The sequence below is a fragment of the Marmota marmota genome, unplaced genomic scaffold (genome assembly GCF_001458135.2).
Source record: "Marmota marmota marmota unplaced genomic scaffold, marMar, whole genome shotgun sequence".
Lineage (NCBI taxonomy): Eukaryota > Metazoa > Chordata > Mammalia > Rodentia > Sciuridae > Marmota > Marmota marmota.
In genome coordinates, this window is record NW_025999897.1 from 4,658,002 (window position 1) to 4,676,348 (window position 18,347).

Genomic DNA, 18,347 nt, shown 5'->3' on the forward strand with positions numbered 1-18,347 from the left:
CTGAGGCAGGAGGATTGTGAGTTCAAAGTCAGCCTCAGCAAAAGCAAGGTGCTAAGAAACTCAGTGAGACCCTGTCTTTAAATTAAAAAAAAAAAAAATAAAATACAAAATAGGGCTGGGATGTGGTTCAGTGGTCGAGTGCCCCTGAGTTCAATCCCCAGTACCAAAAAAAAAAAAAAAAGTCTGAATTCATCTTAGGCCAAAGGATGAAAAAGTGAGATGTTGCTTGAGAAGATGTGATAATTGTCTAAGAAATGAGGCAATTTGCCTCATTTTACCTGCCCATGTCCTAGACCAGTGAAAACTGAGGAAGGCCCTCAGAGCTCAGTGGCAAGCAGGATGAACTGTCCTGGCAGCCACCTGCCCTTGGTGCCTGCTGCATGCAAACTTACATGCAGCACTGGGAGAGAGGCGAGAGGATGGAGATCTCATCATGGGAGTGTCGTCCGAACCTAGGAGAAGACAGACTTCAGTGAGCAGCATCCTTATTCCCTTGGGGCTTTCTCTCTTTTTCTTTTAAAATCTGTGGTTGGGGTAAAAAGCCAGGGACCATGGCAGCCGCCTCCCCAGCCCCCCTCTCCTCTGGGCATAGCAGCCTCCTTGCTAGAACCAAGCAACCTCTCCTTCCTTCAGGCCCAGCTAGGGAGGCCCAGCCTCTGGGGATCCTCATTCTGTGCCTGCGAAAAGGGACCCACTAAAAGAAACCCACGGAGCGCTCCTGGGCTGGCAGAGGATCAAGGGCGCTCAGTTAAGAGCAAGAAAAAAAGCAAGTGGGAAAGCCCATCGCGATGGGGGCGGGCGGAGTGTGCAGGCGGGTCTGGGCAGGCTCCTGTGGCCAGCAGCTGCAGGAAGGTGTGTGTCTGGAGGCAAAGAGCTGCAACTGGCAGGACCCTCACCCTCTGGCGTTGTCGAGATGAATAAGGAAGCCATCCTCCCCGAATTTGGTGAACATCTCATAATGGTGACGGTCCATGTTTCCTGTAAAGAAAAGGAGAGGGGCTGGTAGGTCAGGGGGACAGGCGCCTCTGACCTCAGTTCTGTCCAGGAGTAGAGGCCTGGAGTAGAGGCCTGGACCCGGGCCACAGCTGGCGTTGCCCAGTTTCCACCGCTTCCTCTGCTCCCACCCCTGCCCAGGGGTTCTGTTGTACAGAAGTGTGCCTTCGTCCCTCCTGTCCATATCGATGGGATTTTTCAGCCCAGGCACCCCCAGCTGAGAGTGAAAAGCTACCTTCCTGAAGGGAGTGACAGTGAGCCCTCTGTCTGCTTTGCTTAACGTCTGAGCACGTGTGCCATGGCTGCCTTTGTTACTCTGCTGTCCTGCCCGACATTTCCTGGTCCCTGTGGAATTACCAGGAAGGCGGAATTCCCAGTTTCTGGCTGGGACCTTGCCTTCAACCCTCACTTTCTCACCTTCCTACCTGCTGTCCCCTCGATGGGTGCAGGGAACACGTAACGTCAATCTGACGCCCACTTGGGCCCTATGGCAGGGAGCTGTGCCTGCCCCCGAGGGCCCCTTCCCCAGTTCTTTGAAGAGGGCACCTGCTAACTTCTGTCCTCTTGGGCCTTTGCCACTTCTGAGGCTGGGTGGTACGGGGTTGTTCAGTCCTCATGAACCCGGATATAGTTGTGTGCCAAGGTCACAACCACTTCGCCAGGTGCCCTGAGCATGGGGACCTACCTATCAAGAAGTCAAAGATGGCCATGTCGATGATGTTGAGGAGCCGGTTGCTGCTGTTGTACGGGTAGATCTGTCTCACAGTGTCACAGTAAAGGGGATTGAGCTCCCACCTGGGGGTGAGAAGAAGTCCTGGGGCTGGAAAAGCCAAGGTGGCAAGGTGTTGGGGCCCTCCCCACACCTGCAGCCCACTCCCAAATCCCTGCCTCCCTGATCCCGCCCTGGGCTGGGGGCAACTTCTCAGGATGCTGGTGGCTGGTGGTAGCATACCCTCAGGAGGACCCTGGCCAAGGACTCGGGAAAGGAGCCCGTAGATTCCACCTGGTAAAAGGTTCTGAGTCATTTAACTGCTGCATGCTAAGCTGAGGGCTGGGGTACCACGTTCAGAGACCAGGGCAGGCAGGGCAAGATGGTGCCATGTCTCTCACCTGCTTCCTCAGCATCCCTCACCAAGCCTCTTGGACACTGGCCCTCCAGGGCTCCTGCACTGTTCACAACCCACCATGGGCCACCTTGTTATGGCTGTCACATTTGTGCTTCTGCCTACATTGTACCGTGTGCCGCTCAAACTTCCAAAGTCCCTTCTAACCCATCACTCATGTCCTCTAGAAATTCTTCCATTGCTTCTTTACCCCCACAGTCAAGGTGGCCTGAAGATGGACCTACTCAACTAGAACTGAGTACTGCCACGTGCCAGGAGGGGTGCTGCACCTGGGGATACAGCCAGGAGGCTCTTGGCCTCGTGGACTTTTCTCAGGCTAACTGATGTCCCTCCTACGGCTTCTCTCGTGCTTCTCTGTTATAGGAACACTACACTAGGCTTCCACAGTCTGGCTGCTTGTCTGTCCACTCAAGAAGCCTCCCGAGGGAGAGCCTATGTCCCTCCTGTGTCCCCTAGCATTTAACAGGCTCTCCATCACCCAGTAAATGAATGCAAGCAAGAGAACAGACCCAGACCAGCTAGTCACAGGATCAAGGTAAATGGGGCAGAGGAGGACCGAGGAAGCTTTTGGGGTCCAACCGGGACCACTCTTAAGAACTGGACTGCAGGACCGTGGATGTGGATTTGCAGCCAGGGGCTGACTCACTCCTCTTTTCCTGCCAGTGTGTAGGAGCGGATCCAGGGGTTGGGCACCGACAGCCTGGGGGCCAAGTTGAGGGACGGCAGGAAGGCAGAGAGGGAGCCCTCCAGCAGGTGCGGGTTGCCGCAGACCGCGTACTCCGTCTTGCACATGTACGGACACTTGGCGAAGAAGCACACATTGCTGGCTGCAGGATGGGGAAGAAGAGAGGAGCAGGAAGAGGAGGACTTGGAGGCAGGCCGTCTTCCTGCACCAAGAAACCCCTGGGGATTAGATGGGGAGCCCTGAACCCATGTCTTGGGAAGGTGGGAGAAGGAAACATGGCCATTTTGGGACATAGCAGCTACAGAACTGAGCATCATGGGGACCAATTTTCAAATGTCTCTGAGCAGAGAAAGTGGGATCCAGTCTCTCTGCATCTCATCCATATGATTGGGACATTCTTTGTTACCCTGGAAGGATAACCTCTGGCCCCAGGAAGGCCAGCATTGTGGGTTTTAGCGACCACACTAGCCTCTTAGCATCTCACACACCACCTTTTCCCATACAAAATTCATCCGATGGGAGTGTCTGAGGGCAGCATCCGCCCATCGCAGTAATGCGGTGCTAGTGACAAGGAGCCATGCCACTGTGAACGTGACAGTGGGCACCTGCTTTACCGCGTAGGCAGGCAGGCTCTGGCCAGCACTCTACCTGGAGAGACAAAGAAAACGCTCTGCAGGATTTCATTCTTGGTGACCTCTAGGATTTCCTTGGTGACATTCACTAGCCTCCCCACTGTTGGCGGCACCCGTCGAAAGTCCAGAATCCTGAAAGAGGGAGTCCAGGTTAGGGATGGTCAGGGAATGGGGAGAGGTCCTGTCCCCAGGCCAAAAAATGTTAGAAATCGCCTGGTGTTCCTGACCACACCCTGCAGGGCGGCCACTGGGGGTGTGTCTGTGGTGCTGAGCTACGGTGGCAGGGTCACAGCTGAGGGGTGGAGAAGGAGCCCCTGTTCCATCAAGCCTCCTGGGCAAGCCTTCCTACCATCCAAGCTGTGGTCTTCTCTAGTGCTTTTCAGCTCAGATGTGCGTGCTGGGATCTTGTTCAAGTGCAGGTTCTGATTTTGTGGGTCCTGGGTGAGGCTGAGATTCTGCATTTCTAAAAAGCTCTTGTGTGGTGTCCATGTTGCAAATCCATAGAGCACACTTTGAGGGGCAGTGACTGAGTGGATAGGAACCTGGGAGTTTAGGAATGTGTTTTGTCTTCTAATATCATCACCTTATGGTTCCTTGGGCATCTTTTTGTTTTCAGATCAGGAACTAGAGGAAAGGGCAGTATTGTGCCCAAGAAGGCAACGTGCGCAGTACAGCAGGGTTAGTTTTCTTTATTAATTGTTTATTTCGTTATGTTAAAAGACCATGGGTTTGTTGGGTTTAAAGGCACCGCCCTGAGGTATGGAAGAGGTGGACAGCCAGAAGAGTCCCCCGAGGGTCTTTCCAGCATTTCCTCCAGGCAATCAGCCTTTGTAGGGGACACCACCTCCAGGGGTCGGACTTACCTGTCCAGGTGGAAAGCTGCGATTTCGGCGTTGTGTCTCTGAAAGTCAATGAAATAGAAGAAGTCTGCCGGCGTCTCCTCATCTCGCTGCTGTCTAGAGAGAAGGAAGGAGTCACGCCCTGGACTCAGACTTCAGCTGGGAGGCTGAGGAGGGGGCTGCGAGGAAGAGGAGGGGGGACATGCTTCTGTGCTTCTCACATACACAGGGATGATGGAGCCACCAATCAGGAATGGCCAGTGGCTCCCTGGGCTAGGAAGAGACATGCAAGGTAGGAAGAGTCCGGCTTCTGGAAGACACTGTCCTGTATTGCCATCAACATCAAGTTCCCTACTTGAGAAGCTTTGACCACAGTGGCCGAGTCCTTAAAAATCCAACCGACGTGAAGGAAGAAGTACAGGGAAGGTGTAGAAGGAGGAGCTAGGATCCATTAGCAGGGCAGACCCAGATGCCCAGGGATTAGGAAAGGTGGGTGTGATCCAGAACTTGGTCATAGAAAGTTCCCTAGAGACGTCTAGTATGATTGAGGTTTTGAAGAGATGGAAAGTTCTGGATTTTGGGGTGGTTTGGGAGAAACACATGGGACAATCCCCTCAGAGAAACTCAGGTGGGTCAGGAGAATGGACCCAGCCACAGGATTGCGGGAGGCTGGTGAAGAGGACATTGATTTCTGTGCATATTAAACTCTCCAACGGATTCCTGAAAAGCTCCATCCTGCCCCCGGGTGTGCGTGTTCAGGAAAGTGCCTCCTGATCCCTAAGGCATGGTGGGGCCACCTCCGGCTGCTAGGTCACCTCTGCCTTGATGCTAACAAACATGGAAGAATGGGGATCTTCAAATAGTTTTAAGTCCACTGTGTCTGAAGGCAGCAAAAACATGCACAATGTAAAGAAACGTGGTGGTGCATAAAGCCCTCAGGAACCAGCCCGCAACCGAAAGGGTTCTGTGCCGTCGGCCAGAAAAACACAGGCTGGTCCTGAAACCTGCTGCAAGGTGCTGCCCACGGAGAGGAGCTATTCCAGAAAGTGCCACCGCACCTCCAGGACAGCTCCAAGCCCTGCCTGGCCCTTCTCATGAGCATCACCACACTCTGCCCCAGATGACAGACAGTCCCTGTCCCTGGTCTTACTTCCTGAATTTCATCCGTATGAACATTCGGTCTCTCCTTTGGGATTTCTAAAACATCATTTCTTCATTGTCTGGCATATGAGTGAAGTGACCGGAAACTTGAAAACTACTTTGACTTGATGTGAATGCTTCCCTTGTTTTGAGAAGCACGAGTGCACTTATTGTGCAAGCATTGAATATATGCCATTAAGAACATCACCTCTAGCTGATGGGTGTGGTGGCCCACGCTTGTAATCCCAGTGGCTCCGGAGGCTGAGGCAGGAGGATTGCGAGTTCAAAGCCAGCCTCAGCAAAAGCGAGGCCCTGAGAAACTCAGTGAGACCTTGTCTCTAAATGAAGTACAAGATAGGCCCTGGGGACGTGGCTCAGTGATTGAATGTCCCTGAAATTGTCCCTTCAGTATTTTATATGCCTGACTATATGATCCCTCTGAAAATTGTCCCTTGGAAAAGGATTCTTTTCATGTTCAAATTCTTATGTATTTTCTCAAATGATGGAACCCCTCTCAATTACTTTATTTTGTTTGAGCTGGTGATGTCACTCTGAGCTGGTTTTGCTGCCTGACAAGTGGTTAGGGCAGGTCGTTGGGCATCATGAGAAAGAAAAGTGGGAAAGACTTCACCTCAGGTTAACATTGATCCTAAACTTGACTCTGCAATGATGTTGACCAACACCCACAATCCTTGGCAAGTGGAACATGAGAGTGGGGGGCGGGGGGAGCAGTATCTCTAAATTTATATATTGTTTTATAGGATGAGAATTTTTAAATCAAAAAATGTAAGAAGATATTCAATTGTTTCATATACATCTTTGAAAGCTATATATTTAAATTGACCAGACGACTAGGTTTTTACATTTCCACAGAAGAAAAATGAGGAAATCTCCTTAAAAGCAGGCTTCTAAAGGTTGCCTGGGCCTTGGGGTCACAGGGTAGGCCCCCAGAGCCAGTCCACTGGACTCCATGAGCATGGGACTTGGGCACAGAGTTGTTTAAGGCTCCCCAGGACAGCTGACCTACTCCAAATCCCTCCTTAAGGTGGTGCTGACTCTTTATCTGGTACACATTTTACTAGGCCCCACCTCTAGAACCAGTGACCAGACGGTCCATGGGGCCTCTCCTCACCTGGCTGATGGTTGGAATCCTGGCCGGTCCACGTGGATTCCACGGAAAGACAGTGCATTTTTGGAAAACATGTGACTTGGGTAATGGGAGTGAGTGTGGCATCCCCAGGGGAAGCAATCTACTAGGATAAGGCATTCGAGTCCTACTTCAGGAGACCCCCACCTGCAGCGTCTTGGAGCCAGACACCCATTCATACACTGAGTTGTGCGCACAGACTAGATGCGTGATTATATTTCATCAATATATATGAACTTCAAGGGCATGTAAGTTTTTTTTTTTTTAAGGTGGTAGTAGGGATTGAAGCCAGGGACACTCTACCCTGGGCTATATTCTCAGCCCTTTATTTTTATTCTTTTAAATTTTAAGATTTAAAAGAATAAAGTTATCCACCATGGACTGGAATTTGTGATATTCCTGTCTCAGCCTCCTGAGTTGCTGGGATTATAGGTGTGTGCCACCAGGCCTGGCTGTTAGGTTACTTGTTTTATGAACAAAATATGAATCAGTGTAGTTGGGTGTGGTGGTACCTACCTCTAATCCCAATGACTCTGGAGGCTGAGGCAGGAGGATGGCAAGTTCGAGGCCAACCTGGACAACTCAGTGAGACTCTGTCTCAAAATAAAAAAGTAAAAAGGACTGGGGAAGCAGTTCAGTGGTAGAATGCCCCTGGGTTCAATCTCCAATAAGAAAATTAAATTAAATTATATATAATGTACATATTATATATAATACATGTGTGTGTATATGTGTATATATTTATATATAAAGTGTGAACATGTGACAGACTTCATAGTACCCTTTCTAGGTTGTCTAGTTTTTCAATCAAAACAAGTATTGTAGGGCTGGGGGTGTAGTCCATGGTAGAGCACTTGCATGTACGAGGCCTTGGCTTCAACTCTACCATTGCTAAAAAATAAAAAATAAAAAAAAAGCAAGTACTGTCACGTAGAGATCTGTAAACTTTTGATGTCCAAGGAAGGGTGCTAGCACACTTAACAGTCCCACCGCCTGGTGTCCAATCCTGGGTCCACTGTTACAGCTGGGAGCTTGGGATGTGCAGGCCTCTTGTGGCCTCAGTATCTTCACCTTACAGTGGACATCATAATGGCACTTGGCTCATGAGGATGTTGACGATCCAAAGACCCAATTCATGTGGGGTGTGTGGCTCAGATGCTAGCAAGGGACTCTTACTATTTTAATTGCTATCATTCTCACAAAAAAATAGTCATGTGCTTGGGGTAGGATGTCCAAAACAGGTCTCCCGATCACTGGTATAAAGATACTAGGTCACTTTTTATTTTTTGTTTTTTTGGTAGTACTGGAGATTGAACCCAAGGGTGCGCTCTCACTGAACTACATCCTTGTCCTTTTTTAGTTTTTATTTTTTAAAATTTAAGACAGGGTCTTGCTAAATTGCTGAGGCTGGCCTTAAACTTGTGATCCTCCTACCCCAGCCTCCTGAGTGAGTGGGATTAAAGGTGGGCATTAGGTCACTTTCACTGCTTTTAGTTAGAGCTCCCCCAGGGCTGCCACCCTGGGCGCAGCGGTGGGAAAGACTCCACTTACCTCATGGGTTTGAACATAGCCTTCCCGAAGTCCGAGAACCTCAGCACCAGCTTCAGGTGGACGCCACTGGGCTTCACAACTGTGGAGGGTGGAAGGGCCAGTGAAGGACGCATTTGGGCCTAGGTCGGAGCTCTGACTGTTCATTCCGAAGGCCCAGCCAATTTCTTCTCTTTTATTTAATAAGAACTTAAGGATGAGTATTTGCTTCCCAAGCAGTGGAGCAGGTGTCAGGGTTCCCCAGAAAGACACTAGTGAAAAACCCCAAAAATGTTACCCTAAGAAGAACCGACCCTCTCCTCTGTTTCAGCTGCCCCCTGTGGATTCTGATCCTGCCATCTGTGACAATAACTGAGATGCATTCTTCCTATTGAGGACTCTCCGCTGGGCAGGGTCTAGGGCGTGGCAAATCCATGCGCCTGCGGTGCAGGGGGAACTGCTCCCCTGTGCTGCAGCCTGCCTCACCTCACCTGCCCCACTCTGGGCCAGCCCTGCTGCAAGCCCCATGAGGGTTGGGACAGCATCTTCTAACCTTTGACACATCATGTCACATAGAGAAATGTCTGACGCGTGTTCATCAAGTTGAGGTAGGTAGATGAGGCCACTTGCAGCCAGAGGTGGCTGGCCTGCGGTTCAGTATCCAGGCCCACCTGGAACCAGGTCACAGCCTCCCTAGAGGGAAACGCTGCTATGCTCCTGGCTTTTCCATTCTGTTAATCATTTACCCCAGGGGGCTCAGCCTTGGCTGCATTAGAACCACCTGGAGCTTTTAAAACATAAATGCCTGGGCCTCACCCTCTGCAGTGGAACCCAAACCTCCGGAGGAGGAGAAGTTTCCCCAGTGATTCGGATATGTTGCCAGCATCACGAACCACTGTCAGGCACGACCCCCTCTTAAATTCGAAAACAGCCCCCAATCGGGAATTTTGTTAGAATTCAAATTCTGATTCAATAAATCAGATTGGAAACCGAGATTCTGTTTTTCTTACAAGCTCCCTGGTGATGCCGGTGAAGCTTGTCCCTGGCTGGCATTTGGATCAGTCAGATCCTGCACCAGAGTGCCCCGTAAATGCCTTTCTTTCTGTGGGTGGGTGGGCAGAAATGTTGACTTCTTAGGATTAGGCAGGGACAGCCCTCATTGGAGCGGATGCTGGGGTTCCAGTGGCTGTGACAGGGAGGGGGCTGGATGTGGCTGGGAGAGGCAGGAACTTACTCTGGGTGCAGTCGCACGCCCCCAGCAAGGCTTTCTCGTCCTGGCTGTAATCTGCAAAGAAGAAGGGCAGTGAGGGCTTCTAGCCAGGATCCTGGGAGAGTGACCACCTAGGGACAGACCCTCAATACCAGGAGGGGATGCAGCTTGGAGGTCTTAGCCTTGACTGTTCTGAAGGGATCTCCCAGAACCCACAGTTTCCCCCCCTGCTCCATCCTGGTCCCCGTCATCTCTAGTGCACAAACCATCCACAGCTGGCTGGAAGACCCAGTCTGATTTGGTCTCTGCTAATAATTTGCTGCATCACATAGACTGTCATAGTGCTTGAGGGCACAGACTTGCGGTCAGAAGACCTGTGTTTGAATCCCAGCTCCAGCACTGGGTCACCTCTCTGAGTCTCAGTTTTCCTGCCTGTAAAGTTCCAATGATAATGTCTATGTCATCAGGTCATTGCAGAAGAGCAAATACATTGCCTGGTTCCAAAGGAGCACTCAATAAAACGGCAGGAATCGCCCTTCTTTATTATGTGTGCAGAACACATTCTCATACCTCCATTATAGGAGGGTGATGAGATTAAGGTTAGAAGATCTCTTTCAAGAGGAAAGTGTTTTTCTGCTTATTAACCTGTCTATCATGTGACAGTGGCAACCCTTTAACATTCCACCCTGGGTCCCAGCCTGAGATGGCTTAATCCAGCCCCTCCGGGAGAGTGTCAATCACTCCTGCCCTGTCTCATGACCCTCACCGGCACTGATGGTGGGAAAGTGCCTCATGTCGTGCAGGAGTTTGCTGACGAAAGGACTGGACCTGGAGTACAGTCCGTGGCGGTTGATTCCCAGGTGGAACTGGACCCAGCTGGCCTCGGTTCGGAGCTGCAGCGGGGGCTCCAGGGAGGTGAGGTTCAACTGCTCTCTGTAAATCTTGTGTCGTCTGAAAGAGCCACAGAGCATTTTTGGTCATGTTTTTAAATTGGAAGAAGAAAGAACGTGGGGCCATCACCGGGGCAGCTCCTCTGGAGCTCCACATATTCCTTCACGGACTCAACAAGTGCGTTGAGCACCTCCTGCGGGCCAGGCCTTGCGCTGTGCTCAGGGCGCCCCGGGGAACAAAGAGCCCCTGGTCCCTCCTGGTCCTCAGAGAGCCTATAAGCTAGCTGGTAACACAGACAGTTGCACAATGCCACATGCACCGTGACACGTGCACAATGACACATTCATGTATGCAAATACACCAAAGCTGACCTAGAAGCCATGACAGATCCTGTGAAGGACAAAGGCAGATGGCTGAGAGAAGAACGAGGGGACTCATGTAACCCGGGCTCTCAAGGACACACCCCTGTGCCCTTTCCATGAAAAAGTCCCAATACTTTATGACCCAGGGAGTCGGGAGGGAGGGGAGAAGGTGATTGGTGAGAATGAAGGGGAATACAGGGAAGGTCCTTTGGAGGGGCTGGATGCTGAGTTGGAGAAATCAATATGGCATCAAGGAAAAGAAGAATTAATTAGCCATTTATTGATTGTTCTTCTTGGTAGCCTATTTTTTTTTTTTTTGCAAGGATAAAAAGAAAAAAGCGACAACAATGGTGTTTCCATTTAGAGTCTAGCATGGGAGACAAATTGTACGTCTATGAAATAATTGGAGCAAAGCAGAAGGCCTCCCTTCCAAGTACCAGTACACTGGGGACACACAAGCCTTAAGTCCATAGCAAGATACATGTTAGTTCTGCACCCCCAGCTGGTCAATAGAGGACACTCGCTCAACCTGTGAACAAACGCTGAGCAGCTATTGATTTTAGTTATTTTATTTTATGATATATTAAAATATTTATTTCTTAGTTATAGGTGGGCACAATATCTTTCTGTTACTTTATGTGATGCTGAGGATCGAACCCAGTGCCTCCTGCATGCTAGGTGAGCACTCTACCTCTGAGCCACAAACCCAGCTCCGATTTTTGTTATTTTAGAAATGGGTGAGGATATTTCTTCTTAAAAAGAAATATGGCATTTGACATCATTTTCAGAGAGTGAGCTTCTTTTTTTTTTTGGTATTGGGGATTGAGCCACAGCCTCAGACCTTTTTACTTTTTATATTTGAGACAGGGTCTTTCTAAGTTGCTTAGAGCCTCACTAATTTGCTGAGGCTGGCCTTGAACTTGTGATCCTCCTGCCTCAGCCTCCCAAGCCACTGGGATTACAGGCATGCTTGACGATGCCCGACTGAGTGGGTTTCTCCTAGTCCCTTTCTTGGCCTAGGTACTAGAGCACTTCTTCAGCCAGGGAGGGTGAAGAGCAGAGTAGCATGAGCAGAGGTGCCAAGAGTTGTCTATAAGACACCTATCTATGCTTTCTCTACCTGCACAGGTAACTCCCCAGTTCAAAGGGAGGTTGCAGAGACAAAGAAGGAGTCCCTCATTATCTTTTATACATAAGAGAGCAATTACAAATTCTGTTTCCATTAGTCTTTTGAGCTGCCAGGGACAATTCACCCTGGTCATCAGGAACCTAGTTACCTTCCACCTCTTGCCCCAACTCTTTGGAGTTGGCAGGCCTTCTGGATTCTGTCTTCATTGAGGGAAACACTACACAACGGGATTTGGGTTCCATCTTCCAGTTTCTATCAGACTTCTCCTCAGCACACTGTGACCAGGAACCTGCCTTTCAATACCCAGACTTGGTTTCTCTGGGCGTCCCTGTTCAGAGACCGAATCTCAGCTTGTTGATGTCAGCTGGGGCTTTCCTGAGTTTGGTGATGAGGTTCTTGCCCCTGTACCCCTCTGGATCTCCATGACCACCTTTGGTGTTTTTTGCTTTGTGGGGTGCTGGGGATGGAACCCAGGTCCTCGAGCATGCGAGGCATGTGCTCTACCACTGAGCCACAGTTCATTTGAAGGCAAGTTGCCTCCCACCCAGAGCCACGTCAGGCTACCTGCTTCACACCCTGGAAGTTTTGCCATCCTACCAAGACCAGGTTCTTAACTTCCACGGAATTTCTAACCGCGAGTCTGTTTCGTTGACCTTATTCCTCCTGTTTTAATCTCACTGGTATCGAGGACCCTATAGATGGACCTAATTTGATGGCATGATCCCAAATAGGTCCCCTCTCTCCTGCCTGTGTTTTTTTCCTTCTATTTATCCTTGGTTTTATCTTTTCCTTCCAGGTCTTACCCCCAATGGTCTTTCCTAGAGAGAGCGCTCCTTTGGCAGTGGACCTGTGGATTTGCGTAATCTGCCGAGTCTTCCTGGGACAACCATTTCTTCTTTTCTTTCAGCCCTTTGCTTAATGACTCAAACTTGATTCTGAAAAGGGCCCATGGGAGGGAAAACCTGGTGGAGCTAAGTTTCAAACTGTGGCATCTGACGTCATGACTGAGAGCAAACACGAATACACCAGGTAGAGGGGCTGGAGACAGAGAACTGGACTCCAGGAGCAATTGCAAAGAAAATCACGAGGCCATCATTGAGCAATGACCTCAGGGCTGGAACAAACCTAAGAGACTATTAACCCAGCTTCCCTTCCTCCTCATAGCATTCCTTCCAAGAAGTCGTCTCTTATCTTGGACCAGCTCCAGTGAAGGGACATGCCCTGTCCAGCCTAGTGCAGTCGATCTGTCCAGCTCTATTAGAAAGCACTTTCCAACAATAAGCCCAACTTCCCTCCGTTGCTTCCGCCAGTGAGTTTTGATTTTACCCTCCAGATTTAGGATCCCCCTCTTATATTACACCATTTAAAATATTCAGAGATAGTTCTCATAATGACCTTGGCATCCTTCCATCTTAAGCCTAAGTTTCTGACTCCCTTCACAGACCTGGGGGTGGAGTCTTAGTCATTGCAATGGACTGAGTGTTCATGACCCCCTCAAATTCACATGTTGAAACCCTAACCCATTCTGGTAGCATCAGGATGAGGAGTCTTTGGGAGGTGATTAGGTGTTGAAGGATAGGGCCTCCTGAATCAGATTAGTGGCCTTAGGAAAGAGAGCCCCGAGAGATCTCTTGCATCTTCTGGCATGCCATGTTCTAGAAAGAAGTCAGGTGTCATGGAAAAGGGACCTCATCAGACACCAGATCTGAAGCCAAGGAATTGGATTTCAGTCTTTCAGCTTCAATCAGACACCTCAGCAGCCCACTCTGACCCATGGATACCTCATCTTGGAAATTCCAGTCTTCAGGAACGTGACAAATGGATTTCTATTGTTTGGAAGCCACTCAGCCTATGGGATTTTGTTATAGCAGCTTGTAAGGACTGAGTTATATTTATTTACTTCCCTCCAATTTCTGACACGCAGAACAAAATGTAATGCCTCGGCTGTGGAAGCCAGGGCAGAGGAGAACAGAATGATCACGACTTGCATTATACATGCTTTCTTTCTACTAATGTTGTGGCAGACCGAATAATTTTGGGGAAACTACATCTCATATTTCTAAAAAGACTATGAATCCAAAATCGGCCTCCAAGACTCCATGACCTCATCCCCGGAACCTGTGGCTGTGACGAGCTCTCACGCCCATGATTACGCTGGGTTCCTACCACCGTGGAATGTGGGGAGATTATCCAGCTAGGCCTGAATTAACCACAGGAGCCCTTAAAAGCCGAAGTCTCCCCTAGCAAAAAGAGAAGGCAGAGAAATGAGAAAACCTTAGAAAGATTTGACAAACTCTTGTTGACCTTGAAGGTAGAGTGAGCCAAGGGCAGGGACCAAGGAGTAGCTAGAAAGAGCTGGGACTGCTTCTTGGCTGATGGCCAGCAAGAGAATGGGGGACGAGTCTGACAACTGCAAGGAATAGAATTCTACCAACAGACATGAGCCCGAAGGAGGACCCCTGAGCTCCAGATGAAGATATGACCAACAGATGCCTTGATTTTAGGGTCTCGTGAGACTCTAGGGGAGAATGAGTCCTGCTGCCCTGGACTTCTAAGCTAAAGAACAAATGGGTACTTCTTTAAGTCTCTAAGTCTGTGGCAATCTGTACAGAGTAGCACAAAACACACATATTCTGTTCACAAAGAGGCTAAAAAACCGAATACCTTTATTTTAAGCATATGTTTTTATTTAAGAAAACACCCTAAGTAGTGAGTGTGTGTGTGTGTGTGTGTGTGTGTGTGTGTGTGTGTAATATTAACTAAACACCCTTAACTATGGAGCTGCATCTCCAGCTCTTTTTGTTTTTTCATTTTGAGGCAAGATCTTGTTAAGTCGCTGAGGATCTTACTAAGTTGCTGAGGCTGGCCTCCAACTAGCGATCCTCATGCCTCAGCTTCCCGAGTCACTGAGATTACAGGCATGCACCACCTTGCCGGGCTTCTAAGTAATATATTTTTTTCTTTAATGTAGGAAACTATTGTGCAAATAAGTTTTAGAATGTTAATTGGTCAGGGAAGGGGTTCATCAATTTTGGATAAAATTTATGAGTTCTCCAGGGTCATATAACAAGAGAGATGTAGATTGCAGAATCACCATGAGGAGAAGATGAACAGATTTAAATGCCTTGAGGAGCCAGGCAGGGAGCAGAAATGAGCAAAGAGTGCAGGCCGAAGGCCACAAGGAGGGGTGGAGAGTGTGTCAAACTGGAGCGCACAGGCCTCACCTCAAGGGGGACAGCCACTGCCAACTCTCAGCTCCCAGCAATCATGCCCTGACATTACTCATTCATTCATTCATCAAACATGTGTTTCCAGTTGGACACTGATCTATATTTTGGAACTAGAGCTGTGTACACAATGAGGTCTTTTTCTCATGAAGCATATTCCAGGAAAATCACTTATTCTGAGTTTACAACAGGAGTTAGAAACCCAGATTCTGATCAGAATTTGAAACTTCCTTTAAAAGAAAAACCAAAAACCCATGTTGACTCAAATTTAAAAATATCCTGCCTGGGCCAAAACAGTTACAGAGCTCCACAGCCAGTGTGTTATCTGCTCCATTCTGTTACAGCAATTGCAAAGCCAGGCCTGTCAACAAGACAGAAATATTAAGGCCCCTCCCCCACATGTAGCTCTGGGTTCGTGTGCAAACAAGGGCACAGGGCAAGCAACGGAGCCATCCGTTATTTTAAGGTTTTGGTCTCTGAGAGCAGTAGAAGGGAAGATGGCTGGACCTTCTCTCCCACAAGGGGAACGGTGGCTTACACAGCCCCTAAAGGTCGACAGCAGGCCCAAGAGTCCAGCTGCCCCCTCCCCACCCAGGCAGAGAAGCGATTTTTACAGTTCATATAATTATTTAAAGTGACTGATGCTAAACTTGGGCAGAGATAGAATTTTATGAAAAATCAAGGGAAGGGGTGAATTCTTGACCAGGTCTGCGGGCCTCCAGCCAACTTTTCCTGACTTTGTTAACATTTATTTTTATTTTAACAAATCGTCTGGCCAAGCTCTGCTTCCCAGGGCGGCTTGGAAGCTGAGGTTGTATGACTGCAAAAGTCTCTCGGGAATTTGCTGTAAAGAGTGGAAAGTCCTTAGCCAAGTTAGACACCCTGAACCACAGCAGCACAGAACACGGGGAGGAAAGGGAAGAAAAACAATTATGCGGCCCGAGCCGGGTTTTGGGAAAGGGCGGGGAGGAGGTGGGTTTTTCTGCAGTGGAGCCGATACCTAATGGATTCTAGTTATAGCCACCAGTGGGGGACACATGATCCAAATTAAAAAAATTTTTAAAAAGGGTGTCAAATTGATGGTAAATTCTGGACTAGTTTCGTACTGCTTCTAAAAACATTCACATTAATTGTTGGGTGGGGACACATGACTCTCTGGTTTGCTATTCTGCCCTTGCTAGAGTCGGGGTCACCTCTTTCGGGGTGGGAGTGTGGAGAGGGAAGAAGGAGTTTCACTGTGTCTTCTGCTTTTCTTTTTTAGATGGTCAAGGCAGAGCTCGCAAGAGGGATTGATTTCTTGTGAAGCTTTGCTTGAATGCTCTTTGCCTCTGGACGGGCAACCTGCGAGGAGGTGTTGCCCACCCAGGTAACTTAAAATCAGAAAGGACTGGGCATGTATGTGGTCAAGTGCCCCCAGGGTTCACTCCCCAGTCTGACGAAAAGAAACAACAACATCAACAACAACAACAACAAAACCCCAAAAGAAACGGCCATGGTTGGAGTATTTACACCATGGTAACTGCAAATGTTTCAAATTAGAGCTTTTGTTATTTCTCAGGAAAACTGGTTTCCAGCTCTGTCCTGTCTGACATGGCTGCCTGCCTACAGGGAATAAAAATGATGACATATAGAGAATTTGTCTTTCTTTCTTTCTTTCTCAACCTGTTTTTTATGCTTAAGGAAAAAAAGAAATAGAATTCTAAAACAGCAAATCAATATGAAAACAGTAAATAGCAACATACTTCAAAACAATATATAAAAACCCATTTATAGAAGATAAATGTCTATGTAGTTAGGTACAATATCAGCCAAGATAATCCTGGTTTTAAGCTAACCTTACTATTAAAGAGACAGTATATACCATTAAAAAAAAAAAGCACAAAGTTTTGATGACTGATGCATTAATAAAAATGAACCCTTAGCTCTAAGTCCTGTGACCTTAAGGGAAGAAGTAAAACTCCCTCTGCTCTAACTTGCCGCTGTGCTGGGGTTTTCCTTGGAAATTGTTCCCTGAAAGGAGCAGCACCTCTTTTAGAAAAAAGAGAGCATTGAAAAATGTTTGATTTTACTTATTTGTCTTTGAATAAAAACAGTTACATGATTCAAAATTTTAAATCTCAGAAATTTTTCCATCTCTCTTCCCATGAATCTACTTCTCTCCAGAGGCCACTCATGTTGCAAATTTTTTTTCATTGTTTCTTTCCAGCTTTATTTTTACGTGTATGATAATATAAAAGTATCCTGAAGCTGGCTTTATTCTTTTGTGAGTAAGTTTGGCAGTCTTACAACTCAGTATACAGAATGCTATTCTTTGTAAAGGCTGCATAATATTCTGGTATATGCAAATCACATAATAATTAAGCTGCTATGGTCTGAACGTTTGTCCCCACAAAATTGACACGTTGAAACCAAATTCCAAGGTGATAGTATTAGGAGGTGAGACCTTTGGGAAATGATTAGGTCATGACAGTGTAGCCCTCATGGCTGGGACGAGTGCTGTTACAGAAGAGATCACAGCTAGACACTGTGACACGTGCCTGAAATCTCAGCTATTAGGGAGGTTGAGGCAGGAGGATTACAATTTTCTGACCAACCTGGGTAACTAAGGTTGCTCAGTGGTAGAGTTCTTGCCTAGTATATGTGAGGCACTGGGCTTAATGCTTGGTGAAAGAAAGAAAGAGAGAGAGAGAGAGAGAGAGAGAGAGAGAGAGAGAGAGAGAGAGAAGGGAGAAAGATTTTTGTTATGACAAGCAATGGTGTGGCATGTAGCCTATATGCATGATATTACCCAAGTGTGAGGGTGAATCTGTATGATAAATTCCTAGAAGTGTAATTGATGGGTTTATTCTTTTCTCTTTTATTATTATATTATTATAATTTTATATAACCTCTGGGTTTATTTTGACAGAATCATACATGCATGGGGATCATTTCTCTCCATTTCAGTCCCCTTTTCTACCCTCCGTCCCTCCCTCCCTCCCTCCCTCCCTCCCTTCCTTCCTTCCTNCCTTTACTGGTCTTCCTTTCACTCATTTATTTATTTTGGTTGGTGCTTTAATAGATATACAAAAAGATGGAATTCACTGGGATATATCTATACATGTACATAGCACAATATAAGGTAAGTACATTCTTTTTTTCTTCTTTCTTTTTTTTTTAGAGAGAGAGAGAGATAATTTTTTTTAAATATTTACTTTTTAGTTTTTGGTGGACACAACATCTTTATTTTATTTTTATGTGGTGCTGAGGATCGAACCCAGAGCCCCGCGCATGCCAGGCCAGTGAGTTACTGCTTGAGCCACATCCCCAGCCCTAAGTACATTCTTAATTGCTACAGATATTGCCAGACTGCCCGCTGCCCTCCACCAGGGCCAACCCTGAGTCCTGGGGCTGGGCATGGTATGAGACAGGAAGTGTTACTGTACTCTGTGATCTTTGTCA

General features: G+C 47.9%; 1 protein-coding gene across 1 annotated transcript in view; it reads right to left on the reverse strand.

Annotated features, from left to right (window-relative positions):
- Positions 1 to 18,347, reverse strand: part of Fam20a (FAM20A golgi associated secretory pathway pseudokinase) — a 52,522-nt gene that overhangs the window by 6,652 nt on the left and 27,523 nt on the right. The window contains exons 2-10 of the mRNA XM_015504858.2: positions 10,064 to 10,248; positions 9,322 to 9,372; positions 8,112 to 8,190; positions 4,298 to 4,390; positions 3,451 to 3,566; positions 2,764 to 2,944; positions 1,679 to 1,788; positions 897 to 978; positions 393 to 452 (exon numbers count right to left, since the gene is read on the reverse strand). Of these exons, the coding sequence (XP_015360344.1) occupies positions 393 to 452; positions 897 to 978; positions 1,679 to 1,788; positions 2,764 to 2,944; positions 3,451 to 3,566; positions 4,298 to 4,390; positions 8,112 to 8,190; positions 9,322 to 9,372; positions 10,064 to 10,248 (957 nt within the window). The remainder of the gene's footprint in view (positions 1 to 392; positions 453 to 896; positions 979 to 1,678; positions 1,789 to 2,763; positions 2,945 to 3,450; positions 3,567 to 4,297; positions 4,391 to 8,111; positions 8,191 to 9,321; positions 9,373 to 10,063; positions 10,249 to 18,347) is intronic.